Source organism: Citrus sinensis, chromosome 7 (genome assembly GCF_022201045.2).
Source record: "Citrus sinensis cultivar Valencia sweet orange chromosome 7, DVS_A1.0, whole genome shotgun sequence".
NCBI lineage: Eukaryota > Viridiplantae > Streptophyta > Magnoliopsida > Sapindales > Rutaceae > Citrus > Citrus sinensis.
Window position 1 is genome coordinate 10,155,042 of NC_068562.1, and position 24,998 is coordinate 10,180,039.

At 35.3% G+C, this 24,998-nt stretch overlaps 2 protein-coding genes across 6 annotated transcripts; one reads left to right on the forward strand and one right to left on the reverse strand.

Annotated features, from left to right (window-relative positions):
• The first annotated feature begins 1,707 nt into the window (after positions 1 to 1,707).
• Positions 1,708 to 9,622, forward strand: LOC102611516 (probable disease resistance protein At1g61310). 5 transcript variants are annotated; one of them, XM_052431563.1, is made up of 3 exons: positions 3,072 to 3,318; positions 4,268 to 4,880; positions 5,739 to 9,622. In XM_052431563.1, the coding sequence occupies exon 3, from the start codon at positions 7,819 to 7,821 to the stop codon at positions 8,734 to 8,736; it is 918 nt and encodes a 305-aa protein (XP_052287523.1). In that variant the 5' UTR covers positions 3,072 to 3,318; positions 4,268 to 4,880; positions 5,739 to 7,818; the 3' UTR covers positions 8,737 to 9,622. The 5 variants fall into 5 exon arrangements, with proteins under 5 accessions (XP_015386355.2, XP_052287523.1, XP_052287522.1 ...); XM_015530869.3 differs by lacking the exon at positions 5,739 to 9,622 and adding an exon at positions 5,262 to 5,518 and having other exon boundaries at positions 1,708 to 4,880; XM_052431562.1 differs by having other exon boundaries at positions 3,072 to 4,880.
• Positions 9,623 to 19,610: 9,988 nt separating this feature from the next.
• On the reverse strand, positions 19,611 to 20,978 carry LOC102610625 (F-box/kelch-repeat protein At1g15670-like). The gene has a single exon (XM_006465388.4). The coding sequence runs from the start codon at positions 20,832 to 20,834 to the stop codon at positions 19,767 to 19,769; it is 1,068 nt and encodes a 355-aa protein (XP_006465451.2). The 5' UTR covers positions 20,835 to 20,978; the 3' UTR covers positions 19,611 to 19,766.
• Positions 20,979 to 24,998: the final 4,020 nt, after the last annotated feature.

Genomic DNA, 24,998 nt, shown 5'->3' on the forward strand with positions numbered 1-24,998 from the left:
AGTAGTGTTCTCCTTTTCCACTACGAACTTGGGCTTCCTTTTCCGTGCCACAATCATCCATGGTCCAAACTTTTCACTTTTTTCGGTATTCATGTCTACAGCACCATCTTTTTCCCCTGCCGCATTAGTTGGTATAATGCTCTCAGAATTACCATTATTGGCCTCATTCATACTTTGGTTGCTTTGACAAATGATACTATTATGTCCATACTTTCCACATTGATAACATATGATTGGCAACCCTTCGTACTCAACCTTCTGTATCTTCCCGTCCATGTTAAAACGAGACAGCAGAGGCTGAGAAAGAGAGATGCGGACAGCAATTCTTGCAAACTTTCCCCTCTCCCGCAGTGCAGTATGGTAATCAATCTTGATAACGGTCCCCACAAGCTGACCAATCTTCCGTAAAATCCTCTTATCATATAAGTGAAAAGCCATGCCAGGTAACCTAATCCAAACAATGGCAGAGTCAAGATCAGTAAGGGTGCTGTCAAACTAAGGCGTCCACGGCTGCACTGTTAAATAATGCCCAAAGATAACCTATGGCCCCTCGGTTAATGCATATACAACATCCTCCGATGATTTAAGGCGAATTAGAAAGTAATTGTTTTCAAGATCAATCACTGAGAAATCATGAATTTGATGCCACATAACCTTCAACCGATTACACAAGGCTTTATACCCAATGTTTCTCCCCAGCAGCTTCACCACTACAGAGTTCTGCCAAGGTTTAATCAATTTATCTTGGATTCGTTTTGAGAATTTGATAGTGGGCATGGTGCCATCATCTCCTAAGGTTATATCTCCAAGTTTAAGGTCCCATTCTTCTTTCATCTCAGTATCGTCAGAGTTTCTGTATTGTTCTGGGTGCACAAGCGCATCCTTAAAAGAGAGGGGGGTTGGATTATCTGCGTCCGCTTCATGGCTACGAAACCTAGCCTCTTTGGTGGAACGATCTTCAGCTAACGGCGGTGGAATCGTTTTCAGTAAACTAGGGTTTTCGTAGGGTTTAGGGGTTTCAGAGCTCTCCGACATTCTCTCTGGGTTTTAATTACAGGTTTTTATCTTTAGTATTTTGAAATTCTTCGCAAGCGCCGGCTTTTTGTCTTGCCTTTTTTATATTGTTTTCCAAAGTGTCTTGACTTTTTCTTTACAAAAGTTAAAAAAATAAAAATATTTTGTTCGCTAATTTTTTTTAAGAATTATCGGCTTAACCAAGTCTAAACATGTTTTTGTGTTTTTCATTTATGGAAAACAAAAAATACCCAGCAAAAATGGTTACCAAACCCACCCCAAAAGTCTTGTCTATCTTACGTTGGTGAAGTGGCTGCTGATGTGGCGAAGGCCACTGCTCAAGTTGGTTAAAGTTGTTACAGCTCTGTAACAAACTTGCAAACCAAGTATAAAAACAGAGCAGCAGCCGATCAACAATCAACCTTTTCAATCATCATTCCAGTGTCCAGAGAGAGTTATAGCCTTATAGGGGGTCCCTTGATTTTTTTGTACTATATTTGAGTACTCTCTCAATTGATTCATTACAAAATCAAGTCTTCTATTTAAAATCAGGATTAATTTTAATTAACCCCCTCGATGTTTAAGAAAACCTCAATTTACGCTCAGACCTTTCAGAACTAGTTATTCCGGACCCGACTTCACAGCATTGTTAGGTCCAACGGTTGACTGTCAGTGCAAAACAAAAAAAAAACTTTTTCACAAAATCAACTGACAAATTTATCCCAAAACAGAAGGTATAGAGATGTAAAATGGATCCTTGTGTGCTAGCAAGTAGCAACCCATTGGTGTAACTGCCGGCGGCGGCGGCGTAAGTGGACGCACTGGACGGCATTCACCGGTGAAGGTACGCTGCGGTTGCTGCAATTGCCCTTGAATTTGACATTCATTTTTAAGTTATTCAAGGACGAAATAGCATTTAACAGACTGGGGTGAGGTCAAATGATATTAACCCTTAAAATTATTATGAGTTTGATGCTCAAAAGTTCACTTTCATGTTTGAGGAGTAAGTCTTTTCTGGCGGCTTTCAGTAAATATTTTTATAATCATAACAATTGCATCTTTTAAGTAATCCTTTAGTTTTATTGTGAGGGCATGTTACAATTTCCATTTTTCTGAACTGGAACTTTGTTCTGGGGATCTCTGAAAGAGTCATGGATTGTGTGAGCCCAATCTTGGACATTTTTACTCGATTGTGGGACTGCTCTGCAGCTAAAAGCTCTTACATCAGGCATCTTGAAGATAACCTAAAGTCTTTGAGTGAAAAGAAGAGTCAAATTGAAGATCTCAATGAAGATATCAAGAGAAGGGTCGAGACAGAAGAGCAGCAGCAACAGCGTAAGCGTAAGAAAGTAGTGGAAGGCTGGCTGAATGCTGTAGAATCGGAAATAAAAGAAGTGGATGGTATTCTACAGAAGGGATGCCAGGAGATTGAAAAAAAATGTTTGGGAGGTTGTTGTACTAGAAATTGTTACGCTAGTTACAAGATCGGAAAGACAGTGACTGAGGAGATATCTAAAGTAACATTACTGAGACTAGAAGGGCAAGATTTTGAAAGTGTTTATTTTACCTACAAGCTACCACGACCTCCGGTGGATGGGATGGCGACGGAGAAAACAGTGGGTGCAGACTCAAAACTGGATGAAGTTTGGGGATGCATTGAAGATCAGAGTGAGCAAACTATTGGGTTATATGGAATGGGAGGTGTTGGCAAGATCACCCTCTTAAAGAAACCTAACAATAAGTTTCTGGATGTAAATCATTGTTTCGATTTGGTGATTTTTGTTGCGGTGTCCAAAGAAGGAAATTTAGAGAAAATTCAAGAGGTTATACGCAAAAAATTGGACATTTCCGATTACATTTGGAACATGAAAGGGGAGTATGATAGAGCTGTTGAAATTTTGATAAGTTTGAGAAGAAAAAAGTTTGTGTTGCTACTGGACGATGTATGGGAGCGATTAGATCTCTCAAAAACAGGAGTTTCGCTTTCTGACTGTCAAAATGGGTCCAAAATTGTGTTTACAACTCGCTCAGAGGAGGTATGTGGTCACATGGAAGCTTAAAGGAAATTTAAAGTGGAGTGTTTGTCACCAGAAGCAGCCCTGGATTTGTTTCGCTACAAGGTGGGAGAAGATGTATTCAACTCCCATCCTGAGATACCAACGCTTGTTCAAGCTGTTGTTGGAGAATGCAAAGGCTTGCCACTTGCTCTTATTGCCATAGCTCGTGCTATGTCTAGTAGGAGAAGCCCCAGGGAATGGCAGTATGCAATTGACGAATTACGGACTAATCCATCTAGATTTGCAGGTATGGGGAATCTTGTCTTTCCTATTTTGAGGTTTAGCTATGATAGCTTGACAGACGATAGTCTCAAAACTTGTTTCCTATATTGTTCCTTATTTCCAGAGGAGATTAACATTAGGAAAGGTGAGCTTATAGACCTTTGGATTGGGGAGGGATTTTTAAGTGATTTCCGTAGCATAACTACTGCATGGAATCAAGGAGAATATATTATTGGAAGTTTGAAAATTGCATGTCTACTTAAAACTGGTGAATATTCTGAAAATTTTGTTAAGATGCATGACATTGTTCGTGATATGGCATTGTGGTTAGCTTCTAATGAGAGCAAGATTTTGGTACAAAGGTCTAGTGATTGCACAAATAAATCAGCTGATAGCTGGAGGGAGGCTTTTAGATTGTCACTGTGGGGTTCAAGCATCGAATCTCTCCCTGAAACACCTTCTTGTCCTCATCTACAAACTTTGCTTGTAAGGTTTACTGTGTTGGAAACATTTCCACATAGATTCTTTGAATCTATGGGTGCTTTGAAAGTTTTGGACTTGTCATACAATCTTGACTTAACTCAGTTGCCTGCGGGAATTGGTGCATTGATCAATTTACGCTATCTTAATCTTTCAAATACAAGTGTAGAAGAGTTGCCAAGTGAGATTATGTATTTTTTTTTTTTTTTTTTGAGAAGAAGTGAGATTATGTATTTGAAAAACCTGAAAATTTTACTTTTAAATGGTATGCGGCATCTTCACCTAATTCCAGCAAGAGTATTCTCAAGTCTTTTGTCATTAAAAGTATTTAGCTTGTTCTCAACTGAACTTATTGAATTGCATTGTACGCCTCCGAATGATGCAACCATCCTAGATGAGCTAGAGTGCCTGGGAAATCAAATTTATGAGATAAGTTTCACTTTAGGTTCTGCCAGTGCCCTATTTAAAATCAATTTCTCTTGGAAATTATGTAGCCGTATTAAAAGACTAACAATCATGCACAATTTGGACTCGCACTCCATCGACTTGAGGAATATGAGGCATCTTGAAACACTTAATATAGTTGAATGTTCTCTGGAGAGGGTAGATCCTACTTTTAATGGATGGACCAATTTCCATAACCTTCATCATCTGTCTATCCGTGCATGTCCTGTTATTAGAGATTTGACATGGATCAGAGAAGCTCCAAACCTTCAGTTTCTTTCTTTAGTAAACTGTCAAGCATTATCTGAAATAATAGAATCAGCTGGGTCTTCAGAAGTTGCAGAAAGCCACAACTATTTCGCATATCTAATGGTGATTGATCTTGATAGTCTTCCAAGCCTAAAAAGGATATGCCATGGAACCATGCCGTTCCCTTCTCTCCAAAATGTATCAGTAACCAACTGCCCAAATTTAAGAGAACTCCCTTTTAACTTCGACAGTGCAAAGAACAGTTTAGTCTCAATACGAGGAAGTGCAGAATGGTGGGAGCAGTTACAGTGGGAGGATGAAGCCACCAAGCATGTCTTTGCTGCAAAATTCCGTGAACTCTGAATTCATCATGTTAAAGCGTAGACACATAGATACGAAGCATTTGCAATACAGGTATGTTCAAACCTTTCTTGATCTGTTATATATTTTCATTATTGTTTTAGTGACTTTTTGATGTAATTAAGTAGAACATTAAGATTTTTTTTCTTTTGATAATTGCTTTGTATTGGCTCATCATTCCATCGTATGATGGAGATAAGTACTTGACTATTTTAGAATAAACAGAAACAATTGAGTGAAACAGGGAGGTAAAAAATCTGAAAATTTTCTCCATTTACTTAGATATCAATATTTTACAATGCATTATGCTTCTTCTTGATTGTCAACAGCAATGATTTATGCTTTGATGCCTTCACATTATGCCATTTATGATGATGATATGAACAGTAAACTTTCCATACTGTTTAATTGTTTCCACAATTTTTTTTCCCCCAGATAGTGTTGCTTGAAGATTGAATCAAGAGCTCGTAGAGTTTGGTGTGTCGAATCTGTTGTTTAAGGGTAACTGTAGAATGCAAATGGTGTTTGGTCCCATCATGTCATCTTTCTAGCATTTCTATTTTCAGTGTGTTGGTTGTGAAAATTGTTCAGGTTCAAGATTGTACAAAACCTGATAAACTCCAATTGCTATTGTGCCTCTGTATTGACTTGTATAATTTTATATCCAAATATCATGTTTGCTTCACATTCTACTTCGTATTTTACTATGTAGCAGGGTACCTTGTTTATATGCATATTAGAATAAAAGGCAAACTTATGCAGTTTAATTACTGCAGCATTGCTAAGAATAAAATTACTGGAAACACTTTCTTAAAAGGAGATAATATTGTAGAGAGAATCATGGAGATAAACGGGGGAAGGAAATTCCTTGAATGAAATTCGACTTTTGATTTGCAAATCGCTGTCATGCAGAACTTGTGATACAAGAGTCGGAGACTTTGCAAGATATAAATGAATTACAAGTGTTCAGCATTCAGTGAGTAACCTCGAAGCTATTCCAGCTGGAGTGATATCATGGCTGACCAAATGAGTTGCATAATCAATGTTTTGATGATATGACAATAGTTGGGGACTTTGCAAGATATAAATGAACTTGGTGTCACGTTATCTACGCTGGAGGCTATCCTGAAAGTTGCAGAGTTGTTTTAAAGGATTAGCAATGAAATCCTCAGGATTGCTTTCATTTGATGTATCTTGTTCAATCATGGGAGAACTGAGAATCTAGAGATACAATAGGTGATTGTCACTAGTTAGAGGAGATTAAATTTTGTTCCGAAGAAATGGAGAGTATAGGAGGGTTTACTTCTAATAATGGTTTCTGCAAGCTTAATTATGTACTAATGTGTAATTGCTCGCAGATAGAAGATTTGTCATGGCTCGTATGCGCTCCTACACTTGAAAATCTTTTGATAAAGAATTTCTCATAATTAGAAGAAATAATCACTCTTGACCGCGGATAAATTGAGAAAGTCCAGTGAAGGCTCCTTTTGTTCTAATTAATGTACACTAGTATGACACTTGCATTCTTCATTTCTTCTTCCTGCACCATCTCAATAACTTTTTTTCTCTCTCTCTCTTTTGATATAGTTGATAAGGAACTAGTTCAATTAAAGATATGTCTTTCGTATAGAGAAGAAAATTGAAAGATTGCAAATGGTGCTGTAGTATAGGGAGGAAACAGGGGATATGGAAAAGAAATGAGTTGGAAAGAGAACAATGCTACATTTGTGTGTTTGTGATCTTATCTTACCTATGAGTCTTGTCTTTTCAAAATTTCAGGTAGATAGCAAGTTGACAAAGGCCACTTGGATATGGACCATGGTTATGGTTGTTTCTCATTTTTTAATTCCAAGTTGATGGTATGTTGACAAATTAAAGGCCGCTTGGAAACCATGGGACCGTGGCTATTTCTCATTATTAGCTTCAAATTGATCAGAGCAACTTGGAAACCATGGGTCTGTAGTTGTTTCTCATTTTGAATGTACATTGAATGGAAATATAATAAAGCGCCAATTAATTATTATCTCATTTTTAATGTCTGGTTAGATGATAAGACGACACAGGTAACTTGACTGTGTTTATGTGGTAGCATTCGCTGAAGTGTCTTGCGCATCCTATGAATTTCCTAATATAGCATACAGGATTTCTCAGCTTTATGAGTTTCTGTAACCTTCCTAAAAGAAACCATGGAATTTTTGGGCATTATCTGGGACATTGTCAAAGGATGCTAGAATTGCACCGCCAATGCCAGCTCTTACATCCGTCATCTCGAAGCCAACGTAGACACTTTGAGTCAGGCAAAGCGAGAGCTTGACAGCACCTTTAAAGATGTCAGTGGGAGAATTGAGCGAGCAATAGAAGCTGATCTTGTGCCTAGAGAGCAAGTGAAAGACTGGTTGGCAACATCAGAACAGAAGGTAAAGGAAGTGGATTCTCTTTTGCAGAGAGGTGAAAAAGAGAAAGCAAAGCTATGTTTGGGAGGTTTTTGTTCCAAGAATTGTTGGTCCGGCTATAATGTGGGCAAAGAAGTTGTTGAAATGACCGAGGCTGTGAAGGATCAAACTAGCAAAGGGCACTTTGATGTTGTTGCTGATCCACGGCCACCACCAGTCGTCGAGATTCTACCGAAGGAGAATAACATTGTGGGCATAGTATCTAGATTGAGTGAAGTTTGGAGATACATTGAAGATGATGGTGTCAAAATCATTGGCCTGTATGGAGTACGAGGCGTGGGGAAGAGCACCCTGTTAAAGCAACTTAACGATATGTTCAGTGATATGAGCCATAAATTCGGTGCGGTGATTATGGTTAAGGCATCCACTGAATTGAACATGGGTAAAATTCAAGAAGTTATTCGATCTAGATTAGGGATTGATCCGGAAGGGGACAAGTGGAAGAACAGAGATGAGCAAGGCAGCGCCGCAGAAATTTTCAGGAGGTTAAGCAACAAAAAGTTTGCCTTGTTGCTTGATGATCTACGGGAACGAATAGAATGTTCCGACTCAAGGTGACTGACGACGTTCTAAACTCTCATCCCGAGATACGAGAACTTGCTGAAACTGTGGCGGATATGTGCGGAGGCTTGCCGCTTGCTCTTGTTACAATTGGAAGCGCCATGGCTAGCAGGAGAGACCCTGATAATTGGCGATATGCAATTGAAGAGTTGCAAAGGTATCCATCCGGATTTGAAGGTATGGGGACTCGTGTCTTCCCTCTTTTAAAGTTCAGCTACGATAGATTGACAAGTGAAACACACAAAACTTGTTTCCTATATTGTTCGTTATTCCCAAGGAGCCAAATTATTATGAAAGATGAACTTATTGAGCTTTGGATTGGCGAGGGACTTTTACGTGATTCTCACAACATTGCTGCTGCAAAGAGGGAAGGAAACTTGATTCTTGAAAGTCTGAAACTTGCTTGCCTATTGGAGGAGGTTGAAGTTAATAATTCTGAAGATTTTTTCAAGATGCATGACATACTTCGTGATATGGCATTGTGGATTGCTTCATCACAAGGGGCCAGCAAGATTTTGGTATTTCAGGAAACTGATAAGTCGATTAAAGTCCAAGAAACTGCTAGCTGGAATGAGGCTGTACGAGTATCACTGTGGCGGAGTCCTAGTATCGACTCTCTCTCACCAACACCGCCATGTTGTCCCCGTCTCTTAACTTTGCTTGTAAGATACACTATGATAAAGGAATTTGAAAACAAGTTTTTTCAATCTATGCATGCCTTGAGAGTTCTTGATTCGTCACAAAACGCAAAATTGTCCAAGCTGCATGTGGGGGAGGGTGAATTGATCGACTTGCAATATCTTAATTTGTCAAATACAAATATATGCGAGTTGCCAATTGGGATTAAGAGTTGCACTCAGCTGCGGACTCTTTTATTAGATGGTCAGAGAATCTGAAAGCTATTCCAGCAGGAATGCTATCAAGTCTTTTGTCACTACGAGTTTTCAGCTGGGTACCAACTAGATATGCTGGGTTTAACTATGGGTCATCAGTGCCTGGTGTCACAGTCTTGTTGCTAGAGGAGCTGGAGAGCTTGAAACACTTGCAAGAAATAAGTGTCATCATATTGACACTTGATTCTCTCAATAAACTCAAATCATCTTCAAAGTTACAGAGTTGCGTTAGAAGACAAGTGATGGGGCTCCCAGAGTTATCATCACTAATTGATATATCATCTTCAAGTCTGACAACAATGATGAAGGGCCATTTTTCCCAAAACCTTCAAGATCTATCCATCATCAATTGTTCAATAAAAGATCTGACATGCATTCTCTACATTCCTCGCCTTCGATTCTTATTTGCGAAAGATTGTCCTTCGCTCGAAGAAATAATAGCTATTGATCTGCACTCTGAGCCTTCAGAAGAAAATCTCAGTATGTTCCTTCATCTTAATTAGACGAGCATATTTTTTCAAGCTACCAAATCTGAAGAGCATATGCCACGAAGCCCTGGCGTTTCCTTGCCTCGAAAGGATATATGTACACGGTTGCCCAAGTTTAAGAAAACTCCCCTTGAGCTTAGAGAGTGGAAAGAGAAATGGAGTTTTGATTGGAGAAGAAGAATGGTGGAACCAACTGGAGTGGGATGATGAAGCCACTAAGCATGTTTTCAGTTCAAAACTTATTATCACAACTCCTCAAACTGGTATGTCTATACCCCAGCCAAGTTATACATACGAAGCAACAATAAGGCCAAGGTACGAATTAATATGCATAGAAGTGGAAAATTTAATGTATTACATATATATATATATATATATATATATATATATATATATATATATATATATACACACATTCTCAGGTGTGGACACCTGCATTTTTTTTAATGCAGACATACTTTTAAACCATGCAGTTTAAAAGAGTTAGTTATTGAATGAATTATAAAACCGTGTGGTTTAAGGGGAGTTAAAAACTAACTCTCTTAAACCCTGCAATTTTAAAGTGTGTTCGTATGAAAAAAAAAATAAGGGCGTCCGCACTAGAGAATGACTATATATATAATCAAATTTTCATTTTTAAAATATGTGCATTGAGATTGTAAATACTGTAAATTTGTGTTTTGCACCCCGCTCACATAAATTGGGAAAAAAAAATTACATGCCTACATGGAATTTTCATGTAGTAGTGATAAATAAATGTAATGGTGAAATTCATTAAATGCCTTAATATAATTATTCTGCTGCTTCATAATTTTGTAGCGTCTTTACTGAAGAAATCACCCATGCATGCTGCATCTTGTGATCGACGAAATGTATTCAGGTGAAAATTCATCTTCCTCCATTGTTATTTTTAATTTCTTCCAATTTGTAACGCACATAATTATTGCTTCTCATTGCATTGCAGCATTGTTTGATTGTCTCCATAAATAAATGCTTTTCTGGCCAACTACTATAGAATTTGAAGATTGATCAGAGAGCTAAAGAAGTGCATCCAATCTGCAAAGTGTTTATGTTGTCAGAGATTTGTTGTGTGTGCGCAGCTGTGCGGACTCCAAATGGTGTACTTGCTTTCTTGAGAAAATTTATTCATTCGTGTAATGTGATTATATGAAAACTCGTATATTTTGTCTGCATTTTAATAAATTCAATATGCCCAGGTGATCTTGTGCTTTACATTTGCTTTTCCATCTTCCTAATTTCAAGCATCAAGGCCATGTCCAACATTTTTTTAAGATATGTATAAAATCTAAGAATAAATTACAGTCATAAACACTATGTGCTAATTAGTATATACAAAGTGATATTGCATATACGAATGATGAAAACAATTATTAATCGAAAACTAAGCCTTTACTTTTAAAAAAAAAAAAAGCCTTTAATTATTAGCAGTTAATGATAGTAATTATGTGAGCCGCATGATGTTTTTATTCAATCACATCAATTTATATATACTTATTTATACAAAGTGTTCGTGTGGCTATACAAAGGGTTCATGTGGCTGTACTATTATCGAAAATCTAATATTCTAGGATTTATCTCAAGTGCTTTGACCTCTACTTAAGCAGTATGAAAAACTCAATAATTATTTCTCAGCCCACTAATGAAAATTGGGAGTAGTTTTTCTCTCTTAATTTTTATAAGGGGAGTAGATTTTGTTCTCAAAACACTACTTCCATGCTATCATAATATGGGTTTAGACGTATGATTGTAACATACATTTATCATAACATAATTGAAAAGGAAAGAGAGAACTTGTTTTATGTCAACAATTAAGTTTCTAAATTTTTATAATTCACTGCACAAAGTTCACTTTGTTTCATGATCCCACTTCAGAGCAGATTTAAATGCTCTATTTTTGGGATTAAATTTTCAAATATAGCTACAAAATTATCGTAATTCGGTTTTCAAATGCTTCTTTTTCTTGAAGCTTTTGCTTATTGAATGCACTTTGAATTTAAAAAATATATATATATATATTTTTTTTGCTTGCAAGTTTATAAAATGATAAAAAAATGACGCAATCTGTCATACTTTTTAAATAGTTCTTTGTTAACTTTTATTACTTATTTCGAATTTAAACTGATAAAAGAGACAAAAAGGTGATATATATGTTCTTTCTATTTCTTCTTCTTCTTCTTCATTGTTGATTTAATGGTTTTGTATCGTTTGTAAAGAATGCAATCAAACCTCCAAATAGGATCTGATTAGAAGTTTGATAATTCAAATAAAAAAGAAATAATAGCCGTATTACTTTTGAGTTTTCTTTAAAAAAAATGAAAAATAATTTAGTATACTTATGCGTAAACATGGCATAAAATTGAGAGTGATTTGCCTCTATCAAAATTCACAAGGAGTAAGTAATTAAGCTAGAAAAGCAAATAGTGATAAGGTTTAATGAACGCAGAATTAACTTGCTAATTGAATTAAACAATCATGAATAGGATGATATGAATTTTAGAAGAGTGCAAAAAATACAATATTTTTATCACATCCTTTTGGAAGTGAATTTCTTTTAGAAGACATAAAATGTACTCTTTTTGTACACAAATGTAATTTTGATCAAGGACATTTTAGTAATAATATTTTTCATGAATTTATGGGTATAAAGAGTACAGTCTCACCTAATTAATCAATTATCGTGAAAGGGCAAAAATAAAATAAAATAAAATCTCAATGAGTATTATGCAACATGTCTGATAAAAATGCCTCAAAATGTAAATAAAGAATCAAAAGACGATTATGATAGTACATTAAAAGAGGTCTTAATTTCAACTACAGCTGCAACAGATATTGAAAACTTAATCATCACGACAAATTAGCAGCCTGATTAAAAAAAGGAATGCAACTACTTTTAAGTAATTTTGAAATCTTAATCATCACAATAAGATAACAGCCGGAATTTGATAATATATTCTCTTAATTATTGTCAATGGGGAGAGTTGAAGCAAGCAATTAAGCAGAACAATCATAATGTGTTCGTGAATTAAAGAAGGTCAAACGACAAAATAAGCAATTTATCAGCCGACCAGTAAGCTAATTAATATAACAGAAACCTTTCAAATTGTCAAATGGACGTGGACACTAGCTACTCTTCAAGTCAAATAGATAGATCAAAGATATTTATGTTTATGATTTTGTTTGTTACTTAGCCTCGATTTCGAATTGTCCAAATGTCAGGATTTGAGCCGTGAAAGCTCGTTTTGAGATGCATGATTACTGTCATTTATGAGCCCCTTTAACAACTGAATCAATTGCTACCCACAACAAACATATTCTTATTACAGTAACATGAGATCAGTGACAGTAAGTATCATAAAATTAACCATCTAGAGTCGATGACGGTGGAGGCAAGTAAATAGAATGAGTGTGAAGCACTAGAGGACACATGAAGTCACATGAATCACTTAAAAGATCATTTGGCATGTCACGAATTCTCCAAATATGGATGAGACATCCAACGTCGCGCGAAAGCTCAAAAATCATGATATTCTTGTTTAAGATATTCTTGTTTATCCATTCGTTTGATACTAACCTAGATTTCGAATCGCCAAAAATCATGATTTTGAGCTGTGAAAGCTCATTTTAGGGTGCATGAATAGTGCCATTTATAAGCCAGTTGTTGAAAGGTGAAGTTCAAATCTGGGTTTATGTTTGAGCATGACAAGTCAATCATTATTTCCAGAGGTGTACAACGTGTCGTTCGTTCCAATATAACGTATCGGTGCTACAGCTTCAGATAGATGTGTGACAATGACGTATTGTCGGATGGTGAAGTAAGTTACTCCTGTGATTTGTCACGTGTGTCACTTATGCTAAACGGCAGTGCTTAACGTCGTTTTAAAGCTCAGATTGAATGAACATTTGGCACGTATCCCTAGTGGTCCTGCGAGCTGTTATTTCTGTTGGTTTAAGCGGGAAGTTCCTGAGTTCCGTTAGCGAACCTAGAAACGATAGGCTGGTTATCAGGAGAGTTTCCTGGATCAATTCTTTTGTATGTATAAGGCCTTACGATCAGATCTGAGAATCATTGTGTAGAGTTACATCTCTTCTTCAAGATTGTATCTCGAACACTTTGGAATAGTGAAATCTTATCACTCTTTTAACTATGTATGTAGGCACATTAATAGCCGAACCACTGCAAACCTTTTGTAGTGTGTGATTGATTCTGTTTTAACTGGATTTGATTAGATTACTTTGGTTAATCCTATCGGTTGCGTCAAGACTAGGTTATGATTGGGGAAAATTTTGGATGCTGATATAGACCAATGACTCAATAACACTTGGTAAAGAATGTCAAATAAGTGAGGTTAGCTCGTTTGACTGAATGACAATATAGCTCATAGAGAACTAATAGATAAGCTTCCTGAAGAAATAGACAGTTTTGGCAAAATACTCAACATCAAAAGGTATTATTAGAAGATAGATTTTGTAAATTAGGGTCAACACGTGAACAGTGCACACTATCATGAGAAAGAACAAAAATATCTTCTTTTAGCTAAAGATGAGAAGCCAATAAGAATTGAGATTCTCTAGCTAAGAAATAAAAAAAGGTCACATCAGCTATTCTTTTGATACCACCAAAAAAGTAACATGACCATGGGGTTCGAAGTCTACCACATGTTCAGCTTTAAAGGCAAAAAGGCGGTTGGAGGTTTCCTTACCTACCAAGCTCATATGTGTTACCATCAAGGGGCCATAAGACAAATTACTCAAATATCCTCACATGAGGGAGGACAACCAATAAATGAGAGTCACATGTCTAAAATTGTTGAAATACCCTCGGTAACGGTAAGTGTCATAAAATTAACCCCTTATATCGTGCCACCTATTGGCAATAAATAAAATAAGGAAAGCATTCTGAAGTCGATGACTATGGAGGCAAGCAAATAGAATGAGTGTGAAACACTAGAAAACATATAAGGTCGTGTGAATCACTTAAAAGATCAAGTAGCATATGGCAAATTCTCCAAATATAAATGAGACACCTAAAGTCACGTGATTCATTAAAAATTATTGAAGAACACTAATTTTATAAAATATATAATAATTTCGAAATTACAGGACTAGATTAAATTCTAGGAATGACAGATCTAGTCTCAGACCAACCTTTGAACCTTGAGCTGTAAGTAACAGTTCAAAGAAGAGAAATCCATCATTCCTCGAGAATCACTCAAGGTAAAATATTTTTCCAATTAACTCGTTGTTGAATTCAAACTTCAATTAATTTGACTGAATCAAATTTGTTATTTATAGCTTATTTGTATGGAATTAAATAGTTTTCATTATTATACCACTCAACTTAGTTTTAAAACACTATGATTTGCCATTAATTCTATTAATTCTAAACTATCCTAAGCTGAAATTGGAAGTTTCTTAATATGAAATAAAAACTGGAAAAAAAGTGTTCTAATTTTTTGTTTAAAAGCAAGAAATATAAAACGAAGGGTTTTGCGAATAGTTACGATGCTGAAGTTTCAATTTATATTGATGATCACTAAGAGGTGACGGCTGTTCGATTAGGTTAGGAATACTATTGATGAATTCGTCAATATTCAGCAACGGAAAATATTCAATGTCGCTTGTACCAAATGGCCAGGCTTTGATTTTAGTCGTGTGAATTTTGTAAGAATAATATGTATTTTGTTGATTAATAATATATAGCAAGTTAGAAAATCGAGATAAAATTTTGAGTAATAACATGCATCCTAAATTATGCGTTATTCATTAACTGATTGATAAATCTTTACAAAATTCAAGTAAATTAACTGTGTTATCTTACAAACTAATTGATAAATGTTATATCATTCGAAATAGATTTTTAGAATAAAAAAAAATAGGATGTATAACACTACTCTAAAATTTTTGTTTTAGTTTCCATGTTAAAATTAAGCGTAAAAAATGATTATCTAAACCATAACTTGAAGTGTGATTATCACGAAATGAAGAACACAACAAGCAAGAGAGAGAAATCTGAGAACACACCATGCATAAAATCGTAATACGAGGGGTAGAGGGAAAAAAATAAAATAAAATGAGAAAGTAATTTATGGTTATTGATGAGATCCATTGCTTACTCATTAACTTCTAATACAAAATTCATGTAAGCTTTGATCTCGACCATTGAGTTAATGTTCATCTAATGAATAAAAACTTGTGTACAAAAAAATTAGTAATATTTTTACTGCTAATACTATATTTATTATGTAAAAATAACAATATCGCCAATGGCTACCACTAATTAATCACTGTACTTTGTTGTCCAATTAATTAACTCAATTTTGTACCTTTAAAATCTTCGTCACAGAAGCTGCACGATGGTATCTAATAAATGAAAACGGAGTTTTCGTTCGCTATAGATCTACAATCATGGTCTCGGATAAATCTAAAATGAACAAAAACTCACTTTCTAAATGATATTTGTACATTTCTGTAGCTACGATGATGAGAATTCAAACAGTATCAAATTTATTATAAATTGACACCGAAGTGCAGTGGTCGGCTGTCAATTGCTATAGTTTCCCGTGGCAATGAGTAGTTGACGATGACTAACAATGGCCGCCTACGATCTATAATAGATTTATTATTGACTGTAATTAATATATTATTAAATGAAATTAAATGGTAAAAAAAAATAAAAATAAAAATATATATACATAGATGACCAGACCCACTCAACCATGGTGGGGGGAGCAGGTCTTATATGGCCAGCCAAAGCTGGTCAACAGAGCGCTCTCCCTCTCTGTTGAATAAAATTCGACAAAATGTACAGGTTTCTCTCTGGCTGCGAAAGTATTTAGCTCAAGTGTTAAACTTATGGATCCAATTTGTCATTCTTTAATTACATTGAATAATTTGATAATGACAAATTGAGCTGACGAGAAATTATAGATTGATGAATGTAAACGGCATTAGGAAATTATATAAAATTTGATGACCGTGGAAAAAAATATATTTAAGAAGGCAATATTTCTTTTTTTTTGGGGGGGGGGGGGGGGGGGAACTAAGAATATTAATCAAATATGATGTATTAAAAGAGTTCTCTTCCACTGCTTATTATTATTTTAAAATATATAATATATTTAATGTCACTCAATCTCAGCCATCCACGGGCGGATGATGAACATGGTTGGAAGTCGGATGCGTGATTGACAACGGCTGCTTTTATCAACAATTTTTATTAAAATAAAATAAGTTATATATTAACCTCTAGTCTATTCACATTTATTATTCACTCTACTATTTTTAAAATCAAGCTTCTGGATCCCATCGTTCAAAGGTAAAATTTAAAAAAACAAAGTAATAATTGCATTAATTGGTACAAGCAAATGATTTTGTACTCGTTGCATATTTCGATAAATATAAGATTTTAAACCAATAAAATAATGGTTTATAAAATAAATTCAATATGAGTTTTAAAAATGGAAACCCAAAAATGAAAAAAAAAGGACTGAAAATGAAGTAGCTTGTCACTTGTGTTGTAGTCATGATTAAAGAAGAGGCATGAACCTCCTGAAATTTCGAGGCTAGGAGCTCGTCACTATTTCATCGGTTGCATAGTATAAAGGGTTTGATGGATTTTCAATATTTTATTATAAAATTGGAGGAAAGGTTGAGGATGAAAGAATTGAAAAGAAATAATTAAAAGTACATTTTGTTCTATTATAAATTTGTAGGTTATTAATCCTATAAATTGATTTTTTAGTTCTCTAACCCTGTTCCTGTATCCTATTTATTCTATCTTCTATCTTTTCTCGTTTTCTCCTTCAAATTAAATTTCAAACTTTTAATCTCCTTTCCTGTCGTCTCGTATGAGTCCGTGAACATTACCATTGCAAGAGTTTATCTTGTAAACATAGATTACTATTCTTCCGAAACCAAATTTAATAATCTCTTCTCTATTCATTAAAATAGAGTTGTTTAAGCTGGGATTTTGTAATTGCCCATTAATAGATGATACTAAAGAACTTATGTGATAATGATCATTAAGATTTGAGGCATTTATTAAGATTTGAGGCATTTGATAAAAATATTTCCGCAAGACCCTTAGCTTGAAACATAACTTTACCCTCCAAATTTCGAATTAATACTCTAAATACCAGCATAACCATCCTTGATATTAAAGGTGCATCTATATTCACTAGGAAAACCTTTGATGCTAGCTCCTTATTCATTCACTATTTACCATATGGCGATACGTATTATCATGATTGATTGAAGCGTACACATGGAAAGAAGTGAATGAAAAAAGAGTAGTACAAGCGTACACATGGCCAAGAGCATAAAAAATTCTCCATATTCACTTTATACCATAATTAACGAGGGCTTTGCTAGTAAAAATATGTAACACCCTACGCGAATCCCACATTAACAAAGCATGGGAGAGATGCTGGGTTTATAAGGGGTGATCCACACCTTAATTGGCAAGACGCGTTTTGGGGTGTATGGGTGCCCCAAGATATTGTTCGCTTTTGGCCTTAACACTGCCCGCACGGATTTGTTCTTGGGGCACCCATACATCCCAAAACGCGTCCTACCAATTAAGGTGTGGATCACCCCTTATAAATACAGCATCTCTCCCGTGCTTTGTTAATGTGGGATATGCCTAGGGTGTTACATACACCCCCCTTAGGGACTCAGCGTCCTCGCTGAGGTTTGCCCCACCATCGCTCAAGAGGACACGCGGAGCCGCTCTGAAACCATAATGTCATGACCCAACCCAGACTTGGCTAGATATTATCCGCTTTGGGCTTGTTCTTGGGGCACCCATACACCCCAAAACGCGTCTTGCCAATTAAGGTGTGGATCACCCCTTATAAACCCATCATCTCACCTGTGCTTTGCCGATGTGGGATTCGCCTAGGATGTTACATACACCCCGCCTTAGGGACTCAGCGTTCTCGCTGAGGTTTGCCCCACCATCGCTCAAGAGGACAGGCGTAGCTGCTCTAATACCATAATGTCATGACCCAACCCGGACCTGGCAAGATATTATCCGTTTTGGGCTTTAACAAGGCCCGCACGGATTTGTTCTTGAGGCGCCTATACACCCCAAAACGCGTCCTGCCAATTAAGGTGTGGATCACCCCTTATAAACCCAGCATCTCTCTTATGCTTTGCCGATGTAACACACTAGGCGAATCCCATATCGGCAAAGCACGGGAGAGATGCTGGGTTTATAAGGGTTGATCCACACCTCAATTGGCAGGACGCGTTTTGGGGTGTATGGGCGCCCTTAGAACAAATCCGTGCAGGCCTTATTAAGGCTCAAAGCGGACAATATCTTGACAGGTCTGGGTTGGGTCATAACAAAAGTAGTTGGCCTATTTGGCTAAGACCCTATTTAGTATTGAGGAGATGTTCGGCTTTTAAATAATTTTTTTTGACAAAAAATAATAAAAGATATTATAAATTTTCTATATATTAGAAGAATTACTTCCCAATTTATTGGTTGTGAGATTAGTTCCTTCTTACTTTAAGGAGGAGCTTTGTTTGTCTTTCACGGTGCAAAATACATTTAAAAAAAAAAGTCCAGAATTCAACTACTTTAATAAATATTGAAATCTTAATTATTACATTAAATTAACAGTTTACAGCCAAAATTTGACAATTCACATGCTGTATATTTATCAAGTATCGTCAAATGAGAGAGTTGCGGCAAGCAAACAGAACAATCAATCACTGTTTGTTTATGAATTGAAAAAGTCGAAGAGGAAGAATGGTATTCATGTTTTATATTTTATTTGTATTTTTTCGCTTTTCCATTCATTCACATCTTATCCGTTTCGTCGTTTTCTTTCAGAAAAAAAAAGTGAAAAACAATTTGTCGGTGAATAATAAGTTCCCTCTTTTCAAAAGTTGTTTATATATTTTTTTACATTTTTTCTTAATCGCCAAGTTTCTTTCACTTTCAGTTTTTCAACATAGATTGCTCTTAAGCTCATCGAATAGGCAAATATAGGCGATTCATGTCTATCCTTTTATTTAACTAGCCTTAAATACTCCAAAAATAGTGATCTTGAATCGGGAAACTTCATTTTCTGCTGGCGTTTGAAACCACCGTCAAAATAGCTACTGCCACGGGTTTCAATTACTTTGGCTTAAAATCCTAAATGACATGAGCGTGTGATGCCATTTTAAAGCTAATTTAACAATTGAAACAATTGGTACTCACAATAAACATATATAAATAACTTCTGTTGGACTCATTCAAATTTGTTCATTCAAATCTCATTAGAGCGTATTAAATTTTTGATGAGCTGAAATTCCATTAGTAAGTAACTCAGTTGAGTTTTAAAACATTAATAATTATGTCTTTCTAGATTATCTTGAGTTGATCATGAAAATTTCTCATTAACTATTTTATAAAAAAAAACAACAATACAAATTCTATTTTAATTTTAAAAAGGAAAAAAAAAACTATTTTTCCTTTTTTATTTTATTTTTATGTTCATGTATTTGTACGTAGAAGAACGAGCAATCGTCTCTTCAGATCTCCAAGTAACAACCAGATTGAACATGTCCTGAAAATTCATCAGGAGTCACCGTTCGTGTCCACTTGCAGCTCTTCAAATCCAACAAGTAACTCATGTGGGGCTCACCGAATCTAGCCGAACCGGTCACCATCAACTTCCCCTGCCACGTCGTCACGAATGCCACGCTGCACACATCAGCAGGTAGCCTCGCCACAGCTTGCCACGTGTTACATCTCAGTGCCATCACCTCGCCTTCCCGACACATGTACAAATCATTGCTGTCGACACCCGCGCATGACCTGGGACACGTGGCCGTTTCCATGTAGTCCTCTTCAACCGGGCCCCACTGCTGCGCGGCGGCATCGAAGGCTTCGGCATGTCTCTCAAAACGACCTTGCGCATTGGTCGAGTACCCTCCAATGACGAGGAGCTTGCCACAGTGGAAAACCGCTTTGCACTCGTCACGCTCCCTTGACATGTCGGGAAGCGAGGCCCACTCATCTCTGGCCACGTCATACGCCATTGCTGACTTCAAAGCGTTTTTGTCCTCATCGTGCCCCCCAGCGACGTACACCGTCCGATCGCCGTCGGATGCACATCCGAACAACATCCGCCGTCCACCCGGCATGTCGGCCCCACGGCGCCATGTTGCAGAAATGATATTAAAAACAAACACGGAACTTGATGCCTCCCACGTGGCCAGGTCGAGCCCGCCAATCACTACAAGCTCCGGCCCGACAGCAGAGAGCTGACAAAACAGAGGCAACCCATCAGGAAATCCGGGAATCGGCGGCAACTCGGACCATTCACCGGAACCAAGCTCCAAAACCGTAATCCGGTATACAGGGGTAGCGAATCTCTTTGGAACGCCCGATTTCCTGCTCTGGTCAACTCGGGCTTGGGTCATAAACAGAAGCTGTTCGCTGCAGCGTGTGTCTTTCCTGCTTCGGCGAAATTCGGGACGCGATATCTCGGACTTCCAGCCTTTGCAAACGGACGAAATGGTGGCGAACTGCTTGTAGGAAACCCGAGATAAACATTCAAGGGCGATTTCGTTGGGAAGATCCGGGATTAGATCCATTACTGAGTCGAATTTTTTTTTTTTTGTTCCCCTTTTAAAAGGAAGAAATTTAAAGCGAAGGGTCTTAGTGAATAAAGATGATTGATGAAGCTGGCGAAGGGTTTTAGCGAATCAAGATGATTGATGAAGTTTCTTTTTATAGAGAGAGAGTGACAGTGTTGGAATTCTACATTTTAGAAGCTTTGAGATAAGATTGGCTCTTCTAGAACAAAACTGACGGAGACCACAGAAGCCGCCTCACGGAAACGGCCAGTCGTTTCCTCTCGTTATTCCTGTTTTACGTGGTCATCATTATCAGAATTGTCCCTATAGTTTGTACATCTCACTTTACGGACCGATGCGTTTACCGTACGTGCCAAGTTAGTCCCCGTCATTGTCATGTGCCATGCTGTGACTGCTATCCATCTAACAATTTGTCAAAATAAAAGTAGTAACACATAATTTTTTTAAAGAATTTATGCCAAAAAAGAAAAAAAATTAAAATAATGTTTTGACGGAAATATTGAACTGTGGTAGTTAAATAATTTGACCGCCACAATACACCGTATTAAAATAAAAATATAATATAATATTGAATAGTTTAACCGTAGTTGGTCCCAATCTCAAATTGAACTTCAATCTCTAATTCTTTGTGACTTATAAAAATAATATTTGATTATATTTGACACTATTAGCTCCATAATTTCCTAGGAATGTTAGAATTTATGGATCAAATCAGTTTTTCTCTAGTTACATGGAACAATTTGATAATAAGTTAATAATCCTTGCGACTTATTCCGTTGGCGGTCAAAAACGTTATTATTCGTTGTCAACTTGTGATAGATAGTGACGTGGCAATAAAATGTAATTATGTACGTATATAGATGTTTTGATTAGTAGAAATAATTGTACTAAAAAATTGAGCTGATGATTTTTGTGGTTGTGTTGTGCCAATGGGAACTAAAACAAAAATATTAAAAAGATTGGCAAACGATAACGGCATTAGGGCTTTTTAGGGTATTGTTTATTTGGTGACCATGTGCAGACAGGTGGATGGATATAAATAGCGGGCGACCACCTCTTTCTTGATTTGTTATTTTAGTTTAATTAAAAAATAATAATTCTCTGTTGGTAAATAACGAAGGACGGTGTCATCTTATCGAGTCATCATATAGTACGCCGCTGTATGTAATGCAACTGCTTCAACAGTGAAAAAAAACTTGAACAACTGGTATTTTACCGGTTGTTCATCTAATAATTTTTTAAAAATTTGTTTTTAATGTGAAAAAAAAAAGAAATTTATAAACAATTAAGATTAAAAAGATTTGAGTGAGAAAAATATTTTTAATTTAAAAGAAAGTTAAAAAAAAGAGTAAAATAACCATGTTCAAATTCTTTTGGTTAAATATCAATTTATTAGGTAGACGTTTCAAATTAATTTCACATGTCCCTAATTTTCGTTAAAATTTCTCAATAATTGGTTTATTTGTTTCCACTTATCAATCTACTAGTTTTATATATAATATTCCTACTAAATTGGTTAAGTACAAATATTTTAGGTTAGATTACACTTTATCCCTTTTTGGTTTATATGTTTCAACTATTATTTCACAAATTTTGCGTTCAATATTCGAATTTTTTTATTGTTAGATTAGTTCTTAATTTTGGTTAATCCTTTTCATATTTAGGTTCACATGTTTCAAATCATTAGTCCACTAGTTTTGTGTTAGGTATTCCTACTCAGTTCAATCAATACCAATATTTTAGGTTAGTTCTAAGTAATTTTCATTTCCCGTTGGATGAGTTCCTAATTGTCGTTAGATTTTCTCGTTTATTGGTTCAAATGTTTCATCTAATTGTTCCTATAGTTTTGTGTTGAATATTCCCATTAACTTGGACATATTCCAATTATTTGGGTTAAGCACCAAATTTTTTTTTGTAATTTTATTTTTGGTTAAATAAGTCCCTAATTTTGGTTATACTTTCTCCCTTGTGGGTTTATATGTTTCAATTATTATTCCACTAATTTTGCGTTCAATATTCCAATTAACTTGGTAAGATTTCATTTATTTGGGTTAAATACCAAAATAAGCATTTTTTAGTTAAATTAGTTCCTGATTTTGGTTAAGCCTTTTCATATTTAGGTTCACATGTTTCAAATTATTAGTCTACTAGTTTTGCGTTAGGTTTTCCTACTAAATTCGTTCAATACCAATATTTTAGGTTAGTTCTAAGTAATTTTCATTTCTCGTTGGATGAGTTCCTAATTTTTGTTAGATTTTCTCGCTTATTGGTTCAAATGTTTCATCTAATTATTCCTCCAGTTTGTGTTGAATATTCCCATTAACTTGGACATAGTCCAATTATTTGGGTTAAGCAACAAATTTATTTTTTTTGCAATTTTATTTTTGGTTAAAAAAGTCCCTAATTTTGGTTATACTTTCTCCCCTATGGGTTTATATATTTCAATTATTATTCCACTAATTTTGCGTTCAATATTCCAATTAACTTGGTAAATTTCATTTATTTGGGTTAAATACCAAAATAAGATTTTTTTAGTTAAATTAGTTCCTGATTTTGGTTAAGCTTTTTCATATTTAGGTTCACATGTTTCAAATTATTAGTCCACTAGTTTTGTGTTAGGTTTTCCTACTAAGTTCGTTCAATACCAATATTTTAGGTTTGTTCTAAGTAATTTTCATTTCCCGTTGGATGAGTTCCTAATTTTCGTTAAATTTTCTCGCTTATTGGTTCAAATATTTCATCTAATTATTCCACTAGTTTTGTGTTGAATATTCCCATTAACTTGGACATATGCCAATTATTTGGGTTAAGCACCAAATTTATTTTTTTTGCAATTTTATTTTTGGTTAAATAAGTCCCTAATTTTGGTTATGCTTTCTCCCTTATGGGTTTATATGTTTCAATTATTATTCCACTAATTTTGCGTTCAATAGTCCAATTAACTTAGTAAGATTTCATTTATTTGGGTTAAATACCAAAATACGTTTTTTTTAGTTAAATTAGTTCCTAATTTTGGTTAAATCTTTTCATATTTAGGTTCACATGTTTCAAATTATTAGTCTATTAGTTTTGTGTTAGGTTTTCCTACTAAGTTCGTTCAATACCAATATTTTAGGTTTGTTTTAAGTAATTTTCATTTCCCGTTGGATGAGTTCCTAATTTTCGTTAGATTTTCTCGCTTATTGGTTCAAATGTTTCATCTAATTATTCCTCTAGTTTTGCGTTGAATATTCCCATTAACTTGGACATAGTTCAATTATTTGGGTTAAGCAACAAATTTATTTTTTTTTGTAATTTTATTTTTGGTTAAAGAAGTCCCTGATTTTGGTTATACTTTCTCCCCTATGGGTTTATATGTTTCAATTATTATTCCACTAATTTTGTGTTCAATATTCCAATTAACTTGGTAAGATTTTATTTATTTGGGTTAAATATCAAAATAATCTTTTTTTAGTTAAATTAGTTCCTGATTTTGGTTAAGCCTTTTCATATTTAGGTTCACATGTTTCAAATTATTAGTTTACTAGTTTTGTGTTAGGTTTTCCTACTAAGTTCGTTCAATACCAATATTTTAGGTTAGTTCCAAGTAATTTTCATTTCCCGTTGGATGAGTTCCTAATTTTCGTTAGATTTTCTCGTTTATTGGCTCAAATGTTTCATCTAATTATTCCTCTAGTTTTGTGTTGAATATTCCTATTAACTTGGAGATAGTCCAATTATTTGCGTTAAGCACCAAATTTATTTTTTTGTAATTTTATTTTTGGTTAAATAAGTCCCTAATTTTGGTTATACTTTCTCCCTTGTGGGTTTATATGTTTCAATTATTATTCCAGTAATTTTGCGTTCAATATTCCAATTAACTTGGTAAGATTTTATTTATTTGGGTTAAATATCAAAATAATCTTTTTTTAGTTAAATTAGTTCCTGATTTTGGTTAAGCCTTTTCATATTTAGGTTCACATGTTTCAAATTATTAGTCCACTAGTTTTGTGTTAGGTTTTCCTACAAAGTTCGTTCAATACCAATATTTTAAGTTAGTTCCAAGTAATTTTCATTTCTCGTTGGATGAGTTCCTAATTTTTGTTTGATTTTCTTGCTTATTGGTTCAAATGTTTCATCTAATTATTCCTCTAGTTTTGTGTTGAATATTCCCATTAACTT

Coding starts and splice junctions, on each gene's coding strand:
- LOC102611516 (XM_052431561.1), top strand. CDS start 3,243: ATGTCTAGTAGGAGAAGCCCCAGGGAATGGCAGTATGCAATTGACGAA.
- LOC102610625 (XM_006465388.4), bottom strand. CDS start 20,834: ATGGATCTAATCCCGGATCTTCCCAACGAAATCGCCCTTGAATGTTTA.